This window comes from Gallinula chloropus (assembly GCF_964237585.1).
Source record: "Gallinula chloropus genome assembly, chromosome: 11".
NCBI classification, from domain to species: Eukaryota; Metazoa; Chordata; class Aves; order Gruiformes; family Rallidae; genus Gallinula; species Gallinula chloropus.
The window spans coordinates 10,445,642-10,465,977 of record NC_140096.1 but is presented as its reverse complement, the minus strand read 5'-3'; the positions used below and the strand labels follow the sequence as shown (position 1 = coordinate 10,465,977).

General features: G+C 45.5%; 1 protein-coding gene across 1 annotated transcript; it reads right to left on the bottom strand.

Moving 5' to 3' along the window:
- Window positions 1-1,997: 1,997 nt before the first annotated feature.
- On the bottom strand, window positions 1,998-3,182 carry TENT5D (terminal nucleotidyltransferase 5D; the record flags this gene model as incomplete). The annotated part of the gene is made up of 1 exon (XM_084269203.1): window positions 1,998-3,182. The coding sequence occupies exon 1, from the start codon at window positions 3,171-3,173 to the stop codon at window positions 1,998-2,000; it is 1,176 nt and encodes a 391-aa protein (XP_084125329.1). The 5' UTR covers window positions 3,174-3,182.
- Window positions 3,183-20,336: the final 17,154 nt, after the last annotated feature.

Here is a 20,336-nt window from a genome sequence, read left to right as displayed (position 1 = left end):
GGAAGTGAAATAAAGAGAGCTTTTAGGCACAGGATTGGACATACTTGAAAAATAAGCAAAAGCAATAGTAAGATATTCGTGAAAGACATCACAAAATGAATCAGCTCCCAAGTGGATTTAGTACACCCTTTTGATGTGGCAGAAACATTGGGGTTTGCACTATATTTTACCCCCCCCAAAAAAAAGAAAACCAAAATGAGTTTAAAGAGTTTAGTGATGATGGTCAGCATTGTGGTCTTCAAACAGCTCCTTGTTCTACTATACAGGCAAATAATGGGCAAAGGAAAGCTACATTTCACTGGCAACAGGACTCCACAGACCTTAGAAATCTTAGAAATGTTTAAGTTAAAAGGGTGGTCGTAGCACATTTCTGTGTAAAACAAATCCAGCACTGGTTCCCAGGCAGCAGAACATTTCTAAGACCCGACACCTGTTGTACATAGATAAAATGTAGTCAGTGGTTTCATAGATGACAAGGACACACAGTTGTGTACCAGTGATGAACTCATCGTGTGACACAGTGACGTGCTGCTCATCCAATGTAGGAAACTCCTCTACTGGTTGTGTTTCCAGCTGAGCTGTTCCAGTTTGACAACTGCACCCATTTCACATCTCCTTTTCATTCCCAGTCTTTCTTGTACCATATTTGGCATCGAAACCGGAGGAGTTTCAGTGAGAACACCTTAAATCCACCTGTCCCAAACCTGCTCATGCTGAAGCAAGTGGTGCAAACCTCTCTGACCTGCAGTGCCACAAACACTTTGCAGCCCATCAGCAGAGTACCAAGGGCATATGTTTCCCTTCTTGTCATTCAGGAGCTCTCTAGCACAATTGCCAACAGCATTGGGACTTTCACGGAGCAACTGGCACAGGGAGGCACTTATGTGACATGTTTAAAACTTATCTTTGGTAAACACTCACACACACAAACTTGTAACTAATGTTTTACTTCCTGATCATAAGAGAAATCTTCATTTGCTACTAGTGTACGTGTGCAGGTATCTAAATATATGAGAGGACATTGAGTGTAAAATTTTTCAATGCCACTGCCAAGGATTTGTTTTAATTCACCTAAAACCAAGGCAGTCCTGGATTTTTTGGGTTTTTTTCCTGACTCTCTTTTATTATGCATTGAAGCATCTCTGATCAATAACAGATTAGCAATAGAAATCAAGCCCTATGTGCTCAATTTTCACCTTCTTTCTTATTCTATTACCTTATTTTTTTAAGACCAATTTAATCAGAATACTTCTATCTCTTACAGCCTTCATTATCTGTGAGACAGATCCTGGGGTTCAACTTCAGCAACCGAATCCCTCACTCAGCTGAGTGGGAATTTTGGATATGTAAAAATGCTGAGTCTGGTCTCAGTAGGGTCCTATTCCTAAACAGTACTCTGGTGAGAGAGGGACCTCTGGGTTCACCCAAACACTGATGAGACCAGGGCCTGTAAAGCAGAGCTCAAACCACCAAGAAACAGCCCATCAACATGTATTTTCCAAAGGTGCTGCAAACAAATGTTGCTGGACGTGCATGGGTTTAACTGATGGATGATCTATTTTAGTGTGGCCAGAACACTATCGCTTTTAATATCAGGTTTTTCTACTGAGAGGTATTTTATTGGCTTAATTTTTCACTCACACTATCTAAACTTCACTTAATAATTTTTTTAGAACCCAGAACTTAGTGCATTTCATTTTATAAAACTAGAATAATTTATATCCTTCTCTTTTCATTGAAAAAAAAAACAATCCCAAACCAGTATAGCCCAAACACACGTAGGGGTATCAATACCTCATGAGTGACAGATGTTTCACTTATTTTATGATCTACTTAACAGTGGTTTAGACATTGATCAACCAAATAACTTTGGCAACTTGCACAGAAATATGTCCTTAAATCAAAACTGGTGATAAAACTTGCTTTAATGAGACCTTTATTACGGAGAGAACTGGAAAGGGAGAGGAGTAGTAAGTGCTGAGGAGGTTATTGTGTTCCTAAACCATGCTGCTTTGCATTTGTATGTGAAATGGGTAGGGCTGGTAGATGATAGGTGGTTGTCCATGAGCAATGTAGTAATTGCTGAAGTTTCTGTCACTGATATATGGAGCAGGCTGATAATAGCACGTTACGTTGGCTGCGTTTGGGATGATGTTTTGTTCTCCGAGCACTTTCAGAGCCAGAATTGTGATCATGTTCAGAGTTTGTCTTCGTTCGTGTCCCATGAGGCAGACTGTGCTCTCGTTTACAACTCCACGCAGAGTCATCAAGTAGTCATACTTGCTCTTCTCTTCCCCGATGAAGTGGTTGCGCAGGTAAGACTCGATTTTCCTCTGCTGCTCAGCAACATCTGGAAAATCGATGAAGAACCTGGAGCACATGTAACGTTCCAGTGATTTAATTTCAGCCTCATCCGCTGGCTTAAAGTCACGAACCAGGAGATTGCTGTACTTCAGGAGGCCACCTCCTCTGATTTCCTCTGGGTTCCTGGTGGAAATCAGTTTGTATTTTAAGTGGTCCATCGCTTCGTTGAAGTCTCCATACATACTCTCAGCGATAACAGTGGGGTGAGAGTCTTCTGCCAGTTCGCAGTCTGTTGCTCTGTACAGGTTTAATATGGAGTCCAGTATGATTTGGAAGGAGTCCACGCTGAACTCAAACTGCCGCCTGAGCGAGTTGACAAACTTCAGTTCTACGTTCTTGCCACTGTTGTTTGACAGTGAGATGAGACTCCAGCGATCGTGGTCAGTGGAGACTTTGACCATCTTCTGCACGTAGGCATCTTTCATGGTCTGAGCAGTGATTTTTTCCTTATTGACACATTTTGGCAAGAAGTCCAACAGGCAATTAAGAACTGCTTCTTTAACAACCTGGAACTCGAGCTCACTTGGAAGTTCTACCCCAAAAATGATGTCTAGGTCCTTGTAGCTGGTTCCATTCTGCTTCACTAGGATATGACTGGCTGTAGAACCATTCAGACGGATATCTCTAACGTTGATTTGCTTTTCAATGAGCTGCTCCTTTACCACATGAATGATATCCTTCGGCTTTACATCCAGTGTTGGAAAATTTCCTCTCCCATGAATAGGTATGGCCTCAGCTAAAACTTGATCCAGGATTTTAATCTGATCCCAGGTGAGACAACTAAATCTGTGGTCTAAGTCCTCAGTCATTGTGATGCTGGTTGGCTAACTAAGGAGAAACAGAAATGAAGAGACAAGTGTTAGAACTTGTTCAAATACAAGCACGCCTGACATTTCACTTGGCTATTACAAACATGCATCTTCCTTCCCCAGTGCAGTGACAAAGCAGGTCGTTTCTCAGAGACACAATCCCAGTTAACGGTCTGAGTCAACCACTGCACTTGTCACAGGCTTTTAATTGAATTTTAATGCACTTGGGTTTTAATCCTGCTGAGAAACCATTGTGTTATTGTATAACCCATGACTCAAAGTAAATGCAGTAAACCATATAGACTTCATCTAAAACTACTCAGAGGTTAATAACATGAAATACTTGGTGGTTATAATGAAACTCCAAATGAATTTCACAGCGAACAGCTAAAATGAGCAAAATGAGCAAATTTGTTCTTTCTGGCCTGCCTGAAAAAATCTCCCTCAGCCTTCACACCTGAAACAGCTGGAAGACCACAGAGGTATTTTTTAAACACAGGAATGATGCAACATGCTCATTGTTTATCTAACCATATGCCTTGGATGTACTTTGATCTCTATGGATCATCCATATGCATATGCATCCTTTAATACCACTTGTTACTACTTAATAAGTAGTGACAACATATGTACATTGTCATGTATTTTCCTTCTCTCACCTTCAGATTCCACTTTCTGGGATATTTTAATAATTTCAAGTAACTTGTCAACTGTCAAATGGCTTGGGAATATTACAATTTTTCACCTGCTTCCACCATGTTTCAGCTCCTGAGTAAGCTAATCAAGAGCCTATATAATTTCAAGCACCTTTTTGGCCTCATTACAAAGAACAGGACTAACCCTATGTCTGAAGTGAAAGGCATGCTCTAAAAGTTGGCTAAATCAGGACCAAAGTTGGGAGTTTGGTTGCCCCTGAACTGATGGTGTGAAGGTCGTGGATTTGGTCCTACAGTTCTGGCATAACCATGTTGTTTTCTGCTGCTGTATTTTTATCATCCCTGTTAGTGATACTTCAAAGGATGCTGGAGCAGCTCTACAGATGTCAGAATTGGTGCAGAAACAGTAGTTTTTGTTATGTGATTTATCTGGTATTGCAAAACTTTGAGAGAGGTTTTCAAGGTTAATGGTGTGACGTAAAAGAAAGGATTTAAAGAAGGGAATGTTGAAATTCAATCCCTTTTTTAGCAGAGGGACCCTCTTCAAACACTTTCTGAAAAGCAGAAGACAGAAGTATCTCTAAATAAGCTTGGAAATCCTTCCTTTATTGCTACATGTTTTTGGTTATTTTAGATTTTAGTGCAATATACTAAAATTTTAAAATGACAGGAAAAGATTATGTCATTAAATATTTCTTTTGTGTTGAAGAGTCATAGTTCAAAATGTCATTCCTCTAAAGTGATACCTGGAGAATCCAGAGATGCTTTGTGAGTTCAGAGCCTCAACATTAATGTCTGAGAAATGTCTTGTGATACATACTAAGAATTCTGTCCTGAAAGAATGCCTTCAACATGTCTTCAACTTAAGCAAGTAAGGAAAATATCCTATGAAAAACAGGGATTAAGTTGCCAAGAATATAATTAATTTATAAATAATTATAATAACAACAATAACAACTAATTTGCTTCCAGTTTGCAACCCAGTACATAACCTTGAACTTTCCTAGAAGGACTTTATCTAGCTCTTTTCCTTATCTTGTCTGGCAACACGGACAATTTCCAGGCAGTTTTATAGTCATTAGGAGCCTTATTTCTTAAAGCAGTGGCAAATTTATTTACTGAGGTGCTCAGGCTAATGTCAGGAGGTATTATTAATGCAAGTAAGCCTCAGTTACCATAAATCAGCATCAGTATTGAGGCTATAATTAGTCAAAGCATTGTGTAAACCAAGAGAGATCAAGGGATGAAGGGAAGGCAACTCACTGCACATGACTGTAGCAGCCAGAAGCAGCCCAACACAGGTGAGTGCTGGGGTTGGGTCAGTTAATGGGGAAAAAAGGCTGGAAAATGGCTTTTTTCTTTGGAAACTGGTGATGTTTCCAATGGGGGATGATCTCTGGAGGCAGCACTATCTCACTGCTCCCTTTGCCATATCAGCATGATGCCACTTAGGTAACCATATGTGTGACAGATTTAGAGAGCTCCTACTTGTCGGGACCCTCAGTCCCAGCCTTCCCTGAGTCAGCTCTGCTGCACCCACCACAGAATTCAGCTGCTGGAACTTCTTCCACATCAATACCTAAAAGCATTTCATGTGTTTTGCATTCACAGTTTTCCTATTTTAAACCCTGTCCATGGGGAAATGAAAGGCTGCACAAATGATAGTAGTGTGGCAGGTTAAAGGAACAACTAGCCTTTGAAATGGTGTGTTGAAAAGAGAGGGGTTTCCTCACTTCATCAGTATTTGTAACTTATTGAATCTCTCTCCTAGTGATTTTTCTTTATTTTTTTATTGTTTATGGGACTCTCAACATTACTAAAAACTTCAACAGACCCTGAATGCAGCCTGATTTAAGATCTCTGCCAGGAAAAGCAGTTTTCAGGGTGTTTTCTTTCACATCTACTAGCTAGAGAAGCACAGAATAAGATGGATCAGGCCTGGTCAAGTTTTGTGAAACATTATCCTTATTCTAAGGTTAGAAAAATACTTCCCTGCCTCAAGTTCCAACTTGTCCTTGAGTGGTCACCTTCAGATGAAGAAGTGGTTGCAAGGTGGAAAAATGTTTAGTTACCATGGGATCATTAAACATAGTTTTACTAATTGTAATTACGCATTTTTATGTGTAATTACAATTTCTTCTGTAGGGTTTGGAACCCTACAGAAGAAAATTAGAGCCTCTAAATTTCAAACAACTGAGTTTGTTTTTACAGGGCTGCTAAAAGGTTTAGTCAACCACCTCTTAGCACTCTGCCATGCACCAGCTTCCTCAAAAAAATCAAAGCAGATCTGGCTTTACATCCCAGTGAAGAAAATCCACCACTCTAATGACAGCTCTCAAGTTCCAAACAGCTTTCACAGAAACAGATACTTACAGTCTAGAGGACAGTCTCATCAGATTTAGCTCATATTTTACCCATAAACTGTTTAAGAGTCTCTTTTTATATACTCTATGATGTTGCTGCAGTGTACTTTGGAAGGGTTTGCAATGTGCCAGCACTCATAAGGAGAATACATCTGATATAGTTTTTGTGGTAGCTCCAATCTCTTTCCTTTGCTTTTACCTGCTCCCCTATTTGTCTGTTTTACAACAATTATATGGACTACTTTAATGCTTCAATTGTCTTTACTTTGTTTGCACTTGAACCTGTTTGCGAAGGGACCTTTTGCAGCCCAAGGAAAACATCCTGCCAGCTGCCGTGCCAGCCTTGCTTTTGGGGGTTGCCCCAGAGATGCTCAAGGTAACTATTGCAATTCTCCCCTTAGATTCTCCCCTTAGAGGGCTACGAAGATGATTAAAGGACTGGAGCATCTCCCCTGTGAGGAAAGGCTGAGTGACCTGGGGCTGTTCAGCCTGGAGAAAAGAAGCCTGAGAGGGGATCTTATGAATGTTTATAAATATCTCAAGTGTGGGACACAGGGGACATGTCCAGCCTCTTTTCAATGGTCTGTGGGGACAGGACAAGGGGCCATGGCCTCAAGCTGGAGCACAGGGAGTTCCACACCAATATGCAGAAGAACTTCTTCCCGGTGAGGGTGAGGGAGCCCTGGGACAGGCTGCCCAGGGGGTGTGGAGTCTCCTTCTCTGGAGAGGTTCCAGCCCTGTCTGGATGCCGACCTGTGTGCCCTGTCCTAGGGACCCTGCTTTGGCAGAGGGGTTGGACTGATGATCTCTTGAGATCCCTTCAAACCCCTATGATTCTGTAAGTCTGTGACTCTGAGATCTCTGGTTTGGTTTTGCTGCCTCCACATCACTAACAATTTCCACAATACCTTGTTAGAGCTTTATTTTAATTCAAATATACCTTTCTTTAGTAAGCTGGACCTTTAAACATATTTTGCATGCTCACTGGCTTAAGGACTGCAGCTGGCAGTAGCTTGGAAGGCAAGGATGTCAAATGTGTAAGGAGTCCTGGCCATAATTTAAATGCGTATGAGACAAGTAGAAGCAGTAAAGCATCTGGGGCATCCTAAATGGGGACATATTTAAACTGGTTTGACAGTGTTTTTCATGAGGTTTTCCTTCCATTAATGTTAATGCATGCAGTGAAGATACTGTTTATTTATCCTGTTATCAGGAGATAACGCATGAGTTGCCATAAGTTTTCAGTACAGTTACCATCTAGTTACCCAGAAATAACAATAACTCAAGGCCATATGCTCTTCTCCTGTGAGATAAGGTTGCATGGCGTGCAAAATACACTTAAGCAGAAAGCAGTTTGCTTGGACTGTGCCACTGAAGATCACCTTCAAGGGCAGAGCAAGTAAGCAGAAAAGGGCAGACTTTATCAACAAAATATGTGTCCTGCCTTCTCTCCAACCCAAGGAACGGGGAAAAGCCACAGAGTCACGTTTCAGCCCCTGCTCCCAAATGAAAAAGGTTTGCAGAGCAGTACAACCCAAAAGCAGCTGTGTTCTCCTACAGCACAGAGCTGGGAAAAGGAACTGAGGAGCCTACACCTCTACTGAAACATTACAGGCTATCGGCTCGATGAGCAGGGAGCTCTCAGGAGGGAAAAAATATCTGAGGTTTAAATTGGGCAACCGGTATGAATACATAATCTGTGTTATGTCATCCTGGAGATTTGGGTATTTTTGGATGTTGAATTTTTCCATCATGACTCAGGGTACACTCCTCCTTAGCTGCATGTGGATTCCCTCACAGGGCAACATTTTTAAGCCCAGATACATCGTGCCTTTGTATCAGTTCCCACAACATTCAGGGTTCCTTCTTACCTGGCCTCCATGTTCAAACAAACCAAACCCTGGTAAACAGGGTGCTATGAGGCACAGTCAGAATTCTCATTTGCTCTAAAATACTTTCATAGAATCATAGACTTGTCTGTGTTAGGAAGGGACCCCAAGGATCATAGAGTTCCAACCCCCCTGCCACAGGCAAGGCCACCAACCTCCTCCTGGAGCTACACAAGGTTGTCCAGGGCCCCATCTAACCTGGCCTTGAACACCCCCAGGGATGGAGCATCCACCCCCTCTCTGGGCAGCCTGTTCCAGCACCTCACCACTCTCTCTGTAAAAAACTTCCCCCTAATACCTAATTTAAACCTTCCTTCCTTTAGTTTTAATCCATCCCCCTTGTCCTGCCATTGTCTGTTCTTTTAAAAAGTTGACTCCCCTGCTGTTTCTCTGCTCCCTTCAGGGATGGGAAGGCTGTAATGAGGTCCCCTCACAGCCTTCTCTTCTCCAGGCTCAACCAGTCCAGCTCCCTCAGCCTCTCTTTGTAGGGGAGCTGCTCTGAGCATCTTCGTGGCTCCTCTGTACCCTTTCCAACAGTCCCACATCTTTCTTGTATTAGGGTCCCAGCTCTGGACACTCTTCTGGTGGAAGAATTTTAAAAATCATATGCAATATTTTGCCTATTTGGGGGCTGTGGTCATCACTGGGAAGCTACTGCTTTAGGTAAGGTTATTTGTACTACAGAGTACATATTACTAACTCCCAAATAATATTTCCAGAGAGAATGCAAAACCCCATGGACTTACCACGGCAGGACGATTGGCAAGCATGTATTTCAGGGGAGTTAATAGGATGACTCACTGGATCCTTTGGTAAAAATATGAATTGTCATCTTGTTGCTGACAGGAACACAAACCTCCCAGGGAAAGCTGCAAGGGAAAAAAAAACCACAACAAAAAACCCCAAACAATAAAGTTCATTTTGAGATAAATGTTAACTACCAGTCACCTGCTGTACATAATAAATCATGCATTACAACCTGGCGGTCCTGCAGTCATAACAATAGCCTCTTAAGTTGGAAATGAAAAGGTAAAAGCAGTGGAAAGGCACAGAAGTGCTCTGGGTTCCAGGTCATACTTAATCCTCTGCAAGGCTGCTAACCAGATTGCTATTTTCTCTATGGGATTTGGAATAATAATATTATTAATAGACATGCAAATCTGCAGGGGCACAGTGGAATCATGTAAAAAAACAGAACTAATAACAACCCATCAAAATTAACTATTGTGAATTGTGCAGTGGCTGCATTTCTTTCTGCAGCTCCCTGCAGATGACAGGAAGGTCTCATCTCCTGGCAGGCTGGGTTGTGGTTCCTTTACAATAAAGCCAGGATCCAGCCTGGTGCTGGAATCACCATGCACTGAATGGCCCAGTGGCCCCACCATGCAGGAACTACAACCACTCCTGTAAACAATTCTACGCTGCCATAAAGACACTTCTTCATATTTGTTTCTCATTTCAAAGACGTGCTGAAAGCTTGGTAGCCTTCCTCAGGCTTTCCTTCAAAGTCTTCCCTTCCAGTACTCCATCCTACAAAGTTCCCAAAACATACACAAGGTTCCTCAACTACCCTGAGTAGGGGCCCTGGCCGCTGTACGATTTGATACGCACGTCAACTTACTCCTCCTTGTTGACTTGTGTTCCACAAGCTCAACTTTTATGCTGAAAGTACACATGCTTGTGAGTCAAGAGAGCTTTCCAAGTATGACTTGAGCGTAAATATATGCACAATCTGCAGGAAAAGCTGATATAATGATCCAAGGAGGTATGGAATGTATTATTCATTTCAGTAAGAATATTATGGATTTTCCCCCATGCTACAGCCGTCAGATTTTTATCAGTGAATGTGCTGGGTTTACTGCTGCCAGAAGCCCAGTACTTGGTTTCCTCACTCTGTGCCCTGCTGTGCCAGGACCTGTCTGCAGCTTTCATTTGCTTTCCAGCTCATGATGGGCTACTAATTGAATGTTCCTTTACTTGCTCCCCAAATCCATGCAGTGATGGTTTATGGCTGCAGCTGGGAATACAGGGTTAAGCGTGGCAAGGGCTGAGTTCTGCTTAGCCTGAAAGTGAGAAGCCAGTTATGTCTTTGGTGGCAAGGAAAAGAGGTTCTGGTCTGCTGAGAAAAGAGAGTCTCAATATGTAGAGTCTGGCCTCCTGGAGGAAAAGTCAGACAAAATTATAATTGGTTACTTAAAAAAAAAAACCAAACCCCAAACCATCATTTAGCCTTTTAAACAATGAACTATTGTTATTTCTTACTGTGTGAGGGTGGAAGGTTTAATGGATATATGATATCCATTGCATGGATATATGATATCCATTAATGGATATATCATTGTGATAGAGCTGATTAACACTAGAGTAGAATTAATGGCTTCCCCTGGTGATATTTAAAGGAAGGAGAGAGAGACCTTTATTTATTATTTTTTGTAGAAGAACACCCATTATTATATAATATGTTCATAGAAGCAGAGGCTGAGATGGATGAAGTGCTTTGGCTGTTGGGACATTATTCTCAGTGGCTGCCTTTTACTGGCTCTGGCATTACAGGAAAAAGCACATCATTTCATTATTCTGGGCTCATGGGTTCCAGGATTTCTCTAACTGAAGTAAAAACAAAATAAAAATAACTATGTCAACAATTACCTTGTGTCTCAGAGAGGATATTTTCCTATCCCTGAGTTCAAAATGTGAATTGTGATGATATGCACCAAGAAGTTCATTTCTGGAGCCTCTGTGCATAAGGAGCAGGAGGCTGTAATGAGAACCAGCAGGATCTAGGGGATAATGCACAGCTCTGCACCTTGGGTGTCCCGCTCCAACGTGCCTTGTCACAAAGACTGCTGGGGAGCACATTCCCTGTCAGTTGCTGCTTTTGGGTGTCCCCAGTCCCAGGTCTCACCATGAGGCATACTGATCCTCAAACCTGGTGGGTGCCAGCATCTCCCATGGGCTTCAGTGAGGATGGAGATTGCTTGGACACCTCATCCACTGAGCTGGGACATTTCATGGTGATTCCCCCACGTACAAAAACGAGAGCGAAGGATCCTCTCCCCTCTCCAAAGATGCTTGCCTCCCCCTTTTATGCCTGCCAGCTTCCAGCAGCAGTGCATGATTGCTCTGCTTAGCTCCTCAGACTAATACCAAAATCTATTTACTCACTCAAGATACCAGTGACTCAATCCGAAGCTCACTTATCAAAACCTCTCATTATTATGACTAAACTGCAGCAAAAGCAGGCAAGGTAAAGAATGAAACAATCCTCCTTTTCCATCTATTAACCATCTTCATAATTATCTTTCCTCTTCAAATGCCAGAGGAAGAGGGATGAGCTATGCAGTGTGCCATTATGGTCCTAATCCTGGGCTGTTTTCAGGGGACAGAGGGCATTACAAAGTCAAGGTTCTCCTCAAAACTCTCCAGAGGTTTCCTCCCCTTATCTACACTAAGGGAGTCCTGAAAAGTTACAAAAGTGGAACATCCTCAAGAACCTGTTTTGGGGGATGGCCTCGGTCACGAAAGCATTAGAGGACACCACCAGGTTGGCAGTGGTGTCTGTTTGGAGAAGGTTCCAACACACACAGTGAATTGAATGGATGTGGGTTTTGGGTTGGGTTTTTTCCCAATCACACCCAAGCTCGCTGTGCCTGGCTGGAAGCTGCATTTAGATCACTCAGTCAGTGCAATGGGTTTGGGTTTTTAGCCTTCTGAAAGAGTAATGAGCCACTGAAGTATTGAGGGTGGATTTGGTAGTACAGGCAGTAGTACAATGGATTTGGAGAGCTTTCCTTGGGGTGAGCCAGAAAGCTGGAGACAAATGCACTCGTGTTCCCTAAAGCCCTGTCCACATCACTCCTGCTCTGCTCTGCATATTTTATAAAAGTCTTTGCTATTAAGCAATCATCCTGTTTCACTCCAGGAGTATTTTCATTTCATGGCAGAAGACGTGAAATCTGGGCACAAGCTCCAGGTTGATTTGCTAAACAGTCCAGGATCCCTCTGAATAAGGTTCTCTGTGACTGCTACAGCAAGCGGTGAGTTTAAATTGAGATGAAAAAGAACTTGTGTATCCTGGCCCAGGCCTGGCTGCACCCTCCACAACAATATGAAGATGATTAGAGGGCTGGGGCAGCTCCCTTACGAAGAGAGGCTGAGGGAGCTCGGCTGGTCCAGCCTCGAGTAGAGAAGGCTGTGGGGGGACCTCATTGCAGCCTTCCAGTCCCTTAAGGGAGCTGAGAAACAGGAGGGGAATTGGCTTGTTAAAGGGCAGAGACTGGCAGGACAGGGGGGATGGATTAAAACTAAAGGAAGGAAAGTTTAAATTAGGTATTAGGGGGAAGTTTTTTCCAGAGAGAGTGGTGAGGTGCTGGAACAGGCTGCCCAGAGAGGGGGTGGGTGCCCCATCCCTCGGGGTGTTCAAGGCCAGGTTAGATGGGTCCCTGGGCAACCTTGTGTAGCTCCAGGCCTGGAGGTTGGTGGCCCTGCCTGTGGCAGGGGGGTTGGAATGCTGTGATCCTTGGGGTCCCTTCCAACCCATGTCATTCTATGATTCTATTATTCTATGTCTCACAGAAGAGATAAGAGGACAAGCTGGGCTCCTATGCAATGATTACTATGTCTTCCACCACTGGTGTTATATTACTATTGGTGTTTATAATGCTAACATATAATTCATATTTTTATTAATTAATTTCTGTACTTATACTAGACTGCAATACAGCTGCAGCACTTCTTTTTCATACTATTTATGAGTTACATTGTAAAAGGGAGGAAGACATATGAATTACTTATTAACTTCAATGCTCTTGCTGCTCAAGCGTTTATTCTTAATTCAGCATCAGTAAGAGCAAGGATTCCCCTAGAAAATATCCTTTTGGTAACTGAAGTGTTTTCTAGACGTCTGTGATACAGTAAAAACCTGAGTAATATCACTCAAACTGCATCAGGAAAAAGGCTTGTGGCTGCAGCACCCAGGAACTGCTCCACGCTGGTGGTGAAGGCAGCATGACATGTCTCTGTTGACATTATCACTACAACACAGAGAGAAGATAAAGCGATGGTAAAGCAAAGAAAAAGGCTAAAGCCCTGCAGCAGAGCCCTGTGTATTCGTGACTTTCCCATCACTATCAATAATGCATAACGACCATCACGCGGGTGACGACACCAACTCTTGAGTCAGGCTCTCTAGCACCAACTGTGAGGAAACATCCAACCTGACACTGGGTGTCAAGAAGACAGGACCTGCTAGATAAGCAGAGATGCAGTGGAAAGGGTAATGGAGAAGAAAATCAGCTGATGTTGACATAAATTGACATCTGCTGTGCCAGTTTGTAGCGTTCTACGGAGGGAAACCATTCCTCTGTTAATATGTACCAAATGAAGCAGTTTTTAGGGAAAACAAAATTATCTTAGCTAGGAAAAAAATAAAAGAAGAAGAAAATGCTGTTTTTAGACCAATTCTACAACACGAAGGAGCCGTGTCCAATATTGTGCTCAAATTTTACAGCTACCTATGTTCTCCCTTATGTACTGCACTCTAATTCTGCATGGCAGCAGACAATAGGCACACTGCAGATTCCCTGTGGTTATCTCTGATTCTGTACTGATGCTTTGAATAATTTTTGCATGAAGATCATGGTGGCAAAGGGGGAAAGCCACACCATAACTGTCAAGAGATTGCTGTTTGGGTTTTTTTTTTTAATGTTTCGATCCCAATAGCACAAATTTAGTTCTCTCACCAGAAATCACTCAGGTGTGAGAGCAGAACTGGCCCAGTATGTGCATGGCTGGGCATTTGGCTTCGGTAAGAGAAATCCTGAGCTCACTTCTGCTCTGCGTGGTCCAGCTGAACCACCCCTCACTCCATGCTACCTATAGGTTGATGGTGAAATTTGACTTGGAGTTTGCCTACAAATCTTGTAACAGTTCTTTGAGCTTCATCCATTAAAAACTGTGGGAGTTAAACAGACATATGGAACATATACAGGACATGTGAGACACATATATGTCTTAAATCCATAAGACAAATTCCATCCCCACATGCAGGTGACTCTCAAACCACTGGGAACTCAACAGACACTGTCAATACCCTCAGGGTGACCCACCAAGGGCTGCTCAACAGGAATGGAAGAGGCAAAGCAGAGCACAAGCTATCAACATTTTCCCCCTTGCTACGGGCCAAGCACACAGCAAAACTGTCCTGGAGGTGAGGAGCCCTGATTCCCATTCAGAAGCCCCAATTCCCACTCAGGAGCCCCGATTCCCACCCAGGAGCCCCAGGGCTGCAGCTGAGGATCTGCACCACTGATGACCAGAGCCTAGAACTAGGAAGGCCAGGAAACCAACCCAGATTAGAAGCATTTTGAAAACAGGGGTAGATTTTCATTCCTTCGAGCAGCAGTAATGAATGAATTTCCACTGCCAGCCTAAACACTGCTCAATTTACTCTCCAAAATTACTCAATCTCAATGTGATTCCAATGTGATCACTCGAGGAACTCAGTCCACTCCTCTCTCCCTGATTTATAGTGGATTCATAAATTACTGGACTCTACTGCATCAGCAGTTACTTCTGAACTTGAGCAGGAGCTGTTGATGTGCTCTCCAGGGCAGGGATTTAAGTTCAGGCCTTTGCTCACAAGGGTTGACATCAGATGTCTCTCCTTTGGGCAGCCAAACCGTTACAGAGCACACAGCCCTTACCACAGCATCGTATGTCTGATGCCTAATGAGGCAACGGAACTAAATTTACTGTAAAGTTATGCCTCAAATGCATAGCAGGGCAGGGACAGTGTGCAGGCAACGCTGCCACGAGGTTAAAGGTCTGCAGCAACTACACATTAAAGGAATCATCACTGTTCTCTTTAAACTAAGCTGTGGGGACGCAAGAGGGCTTGGCTCGAAAGGTGCTGTTCTCCCTTCCACACCTCACACACCTACTCCTCAATCCTGGATGCTGCAGCCACAGCACACGGGAGGAGGAAAGGACCAGGGAATCGCTCCAACATTTGTGAATGGAACACACACGAGTCACAAGTTTAAGGAGGATTCAAGAGCATAAAATGTGGGAGGCCCCTGCTCTCGATTCACTGTCATTTATTAGGCATTTCTTGGCCTTTAACAGGATTCCACATCATTATTCTTGCCTACTTTGTTGCTTTTTATGGGAAACATGCACAAACTGCTACTGTTAATGCAGCACGCGGAAGACAATGCGTACGCCTGTGTAGCCAACCACGCTCTTTGTGATGGAGTAATAAATACGGCTAAAGATTCGCAGGGGCTTAACGGATGTACCAAAGAGACGTGCTCGTGGATGGGAGAAGGCAGAGAGCACAGGAGTGGGATTTCCTGGCTGGGAAGACACGGAATACTGGCCCTGAGTTGCCGGAAACCGGTTTTGCTTTGCACACCAGGCATACTTATTTGAAAAGCATTTCCCAAAGGTTTAAGGCAGAGAATCGCAGCCCAGCTGGTCGCCTGTCACCTCCAGGCTCCGACCTCCCCAGGGAACGCGGCTGGTCCTTCCTGAGCACCAAGGAAAGGCCCGAGATGCTGGGACTACCCTGTGCTAGCTCTGGGGGAGGAAACAGCTTCCAGCACAGAACCAGGCAGCAAACGGCAAGTGCTGTGCTGCTGCCACGGCTTCTCCTATTCACACAGTGAGGAAGGCTTTGCTCAAAATTCAAGTTTTCAGGATTTGTGCAAAGGATTGCCCGTAGTAGAGAGGGAGCTGGCACGCAGTGAGAACCTGCCCCCCTCCCCGGCACTGCCAAAATGCTCCTTCTACAAGTTGACAAAGTTTTTAGGGAAAACACCTCACAACGAGGGGCAGAAGGCCGACCCCGGAGCAGGTTCCACAAAGTTTTGTAACTGGGACCAACGGCTTCCAGCGGCTCGGGAAGGGACGCGGCTGCACGGCACCCGCTCCAGACCACCTCGTCCTTCCAGTTCCCTGGCACTCAGGCTCGGGCCGCCCCGCAGACCCGACGCCGAGCACCGGCCCTCTCTGCCCGCCGAGCGTCTCCCGCCGCCCCGCTTCCCCCCTCCCCGCCGCCGGCACGCAGGGTACCCCCAACCCCCGGGCCGCCTGGGGACCCGCCGTATCCCCGCGGCGGCGGAAGGGACGACTCACCGTGAGGGCGACTCCCCCCGTTCACCGCAGGCCCCGGCGCTGCTCCCGCTCGGGAGAGGCGCCGTCGAGCCGGGGCCGCCGCCGCCGCCGCCGCTGCTGTCCGCGGCCGCCCTGGTGCTGAAGCGGCCCCGCCCCTCCCGCCCGCCCCCGCCGGCCCCTGTAGCGTAAACCGGGTGGCCATGGCGACGCGCGTCACGCAGCCCGAGGTGGGGCTGCCGCCGCCGCCGCCGCCGGGGCTCCCGCCTGCCGCCCGCCCGCGCTCCCGCCCGCCGCCTCAGGGGGGAGGCCGCGCGCCGCCGCCTCAGGCCGTCTCTCCTCGGGGAGGACCCCCCCCCTCCAACCCCGCGGCAGCCCCGGAGACACGGCCGGCCCGGCGGAGCGCCCGTCTTCAGCCCTTCCCCGCTGCTGCGAGGCCTCCCCCAGCCCGTCGGGACGTTGCCGCGGACGGTGAGGCTCAGCGCGGGCGGGGAAGGCCGGAGGAGCGGGCCGGCGGTACTTAACGGATTCCCGCGGGCGGCTCCGCGCGGGTGGGGCCCCATCGCCCTTACAACCGGCTCTTCCCTACCATGACCGAGCAGGGTGCGGAGCCCTGAGGCAGGGACGCCACGGCCACCGGCCCTGGCTCTTCTCCATCGCAACACACACTCCCCTTGCCCTTCTGTCCCCCTTGGTGGGACGGGAACACTGGGCTGTCCCGGCTGGGCCTCAGATCTGGGGAAGGAAGGTCCTGTTCCGTCTGGGGCAAACAGTTTCATCCCACGGTGACCCATTTCTCAGCTCATTAACCCCGAGAAATGTCAGGACAAAACTAGTTTGGTTTCCACATCCTTCCTGGGTGAAAAGCAGGAGGGTTTGGCCTCCTTACGTGTATTGCTGGTGCACCAGGGAGGCTCAGCCCAGGCCAGACCCTGGCCTGCTTGTACGCTGGAGACAGACATACACAAATACACTCGGTGTACTTATATACGCACAGCATGAGGACATAAAAGTTGCCAAGGGAAGCTTGGCAAGGTGACATGAAGTGTCGGGGATGCAGATCTCAGGATTAAGGTGATCGAGCTGAACTCATGCAAGGTGTCAGCGGCGTGAGCGCCCGCAGTTGGGCCTCTCCATCCCCCCAGTACTGCCTCACCTGCAGCACCCATCCCCGGCAGCGCAGAGGCACCGGGCTGCTGCAGCTTCCCCTGCCAGGCCGGGATCCCCCGCCACCGTGGCTTTGCATGGACACGGTCCCCCTAAACACCTTCCATACTCTTCTTTATGTGCTGTTATGTGATGTCACTGAGCAGGTTCTACTTTTAAATGGCAGGTTTAGAAAGCCAGGCTCCCAACTGTGGGCTTCTAACATTTATTATCTTCGATCGGTTACTGAACCGGAATAAACCCCTGTGTGCTATGAGGTCATGGCATTTGTGCCTTTTTTGGGTCATTTCCGTTAGTGTAACGCTAAATACCTTGTGTTTGCTGTTGTACAGTATCTAAGGTTGCTTTTTACCACTACAGAGAGCTAAAGTGAGAGATAATTTACTGTTCTGAGAAACTATGCTGAATGGGTAAGCCATTTTTGAAAAAAAAGTGCAGATTTAGTACTGTGGTGACTCATAACAGTGAGCAAACCTTGGCAAAAAAAAGGTGTTCCAAGCTGCATTTTATCATGGGAAAATATATATAATAACCTTAAACAGCAGTGTCTGTGCTTTAACTTACAGCACCCAGGTACTTCTCAGCTGGCTCTTGGGTATTACACCAAAGCGAGATTTTCACCTTTTATCTCAGAGGAATCTGCAGCCATGAACCAAGGCTTTCTTAGACATAAAAATCCCCCAGCCAGCTGTTATTCTTTAGGGCCCTGAAAAACATCCTCAATGTCTCCTTCCTCTTGAGAACAGTTTTATGACTCCGGTGATAAAGCAATTGCAGCAATTACAAAGCGCTTGGTAATTAAAGAATCCCACTCATGAGCCAATTTCATTTGGTATTGTAGACACCAAGTTAGTTTTTATTCCCAATTGTCTAAAGTATTTATATCAAAACGAGTTGATACTATTATATTTTTAAATTGTTTGTTATTTATCACTTATTATTATATTGGTTTCTATTCCTAGCTGTCAAAATACATTTTAAAAAGGTGATGAGACTTTTGTAACTTCCTAAACCCGCATAAACTCCAAACACAAACTCGTTCCCAGTTACAACAACTGTATTTTCCAGTTGCCTGGTTCTGGGCTGGCGCAGCTGAGGGAGAGGCCAGTGGCCCTGAACGAGCCCCACGCTGTGGGGGAGAGGAACTGGAGTGTGTGCACACTCAGCCTCTGCCAGAATGAAGCCCACAGCTCTGCCCAACTGCTGTATGTGCCAATTGAGTGATTAAGTGGGCAAATTAATTAGCTAATGGTCGTACTGCGCTTTGGAAACAGTGAGTTACTAAGTCAAAGCTACGTATCTTCCTTTTTTTTCTCACTGTCACTAGGTAGTTGCCAGCACCATGGCATGACAGGGTGAGGCAGTAGTGTTCAATACAGGGAGAAGGGCTACGTTCAGTGCCTGATAAACCCCTTTTAACGTCTGAGCTGGATTTTCTTGGAATTGTGCCTTTCCCTCTTTGCACATTTTTGGGGAGGAGGATGTAAATCTGTCATTGTGACGTCACCAGGCTGCTGTGAACGGCCACAGGCAGGCAGGCCAGGGACGTGATCCCAAGGGCTGACAGCAGTATATTATTGTTCAAGGAGTCGTGAAGAGGCAGGAGGCTGAATGAAGGGGAAGGACATCAGCGCGATGACATCCTGGGGCTACTGAAGTGGCTGGGACTTCTGCTGCTGAGTTCAGTAAAGCTGGGATTTCACCCAGAGCACATTGTTTGTTTCAGAAATGAGGATTTTAACAATAACCCCTGAGGCGAGGTCTCCTCTGCCGATGCCACCTCCGAGAAACACTCTCTAAAGCCTGGACCCCTGCTGCCTCCTCCTACTTTGGCCCCAATTCAAGAAAGCACTTAACATATACATGAATACATTTCTCATCAGCAAAGCTTTTGAGCAAACACCTAGTTTAAAGATTCACTTTATCTCTAATTCATTGGTTAAGAAGTGAGGTATTACTCAATGGGAGGAACAAGTGAGGTAATCTAGCTGTAAATCCTTATCATTTATATCATTTATAACGAAAGCTTAGTCATCTTTTGACCAGTGACGCACAGCGCTGATTTCTTGCTGAATAAAACTGTAGAAGCATGGCCAGTTTTTCACAGAGGCTTGGAACTGTGCCCCATACCGGGTTTTATGAATGCAAAGCTCAAGGTCCATAGCATGCAGTGGATAACTTAGCACAAGGTCATGTTTTGCTGGAATAACAGCACCTAAATTCTCAGTTACGACGACGGGGTTCAGCCCTCCTTTCAGATTTTATCAAATTTCATAGGGATTTTGATGTGCAGAACAAGTTCAAACTGTGATAGCAATAAAAGCAGCTGCAAAATGCTGAAGATTACCAGGCTTGAAACTGTAAAGGTCAGATCCTGATCTACACTTCCCCAACTCTCACGTGTATTTAGGTCTGAGATACCCTGTGCATTTAGCTCTCTGCTCTGCAGCTCAGCGAGGTGGAAGAAATTCGTCTTTACCTTAGGAAAATTCCATCACAGGCCTACATTTTCCATCTGAAACTCCAGAATTTCATGTCATGAATGATGCATATTCTGTCTCAGAGGAAATCATCTGAGAAAAAAAAAATAAAAATCCCCCATGGCCTTAATTTTCAGCACATGATTCTGAGACAACACGAGGGGGAAAGGGCACTTTCCAGGTTAAGTAGGCATTCGCTTTTGCCCCTGCACACACAAAAAGAGAGATATAACTGTAAGGATTTTTCCTTCTCATCCTGCCAGGGTGAAGCCAGCAGATTGCACACATGACTGTCAGAGCACTGTAAGCTCTTCCTCTCATCACCAGGCACCTTGCATTGAGTGCTCAGCCAGATTCCAGAGGGGATTCATTCTGTCTCTGCCAGTGTTTTCACTTTCACAGACTCACAGAATCACAGGGCTTGGAAGGGACCACAAGAGATCATCAAGTCCAACCCCCTGCCAAAGCAGGGTCCCTAGGACAGGTCACACAGGTC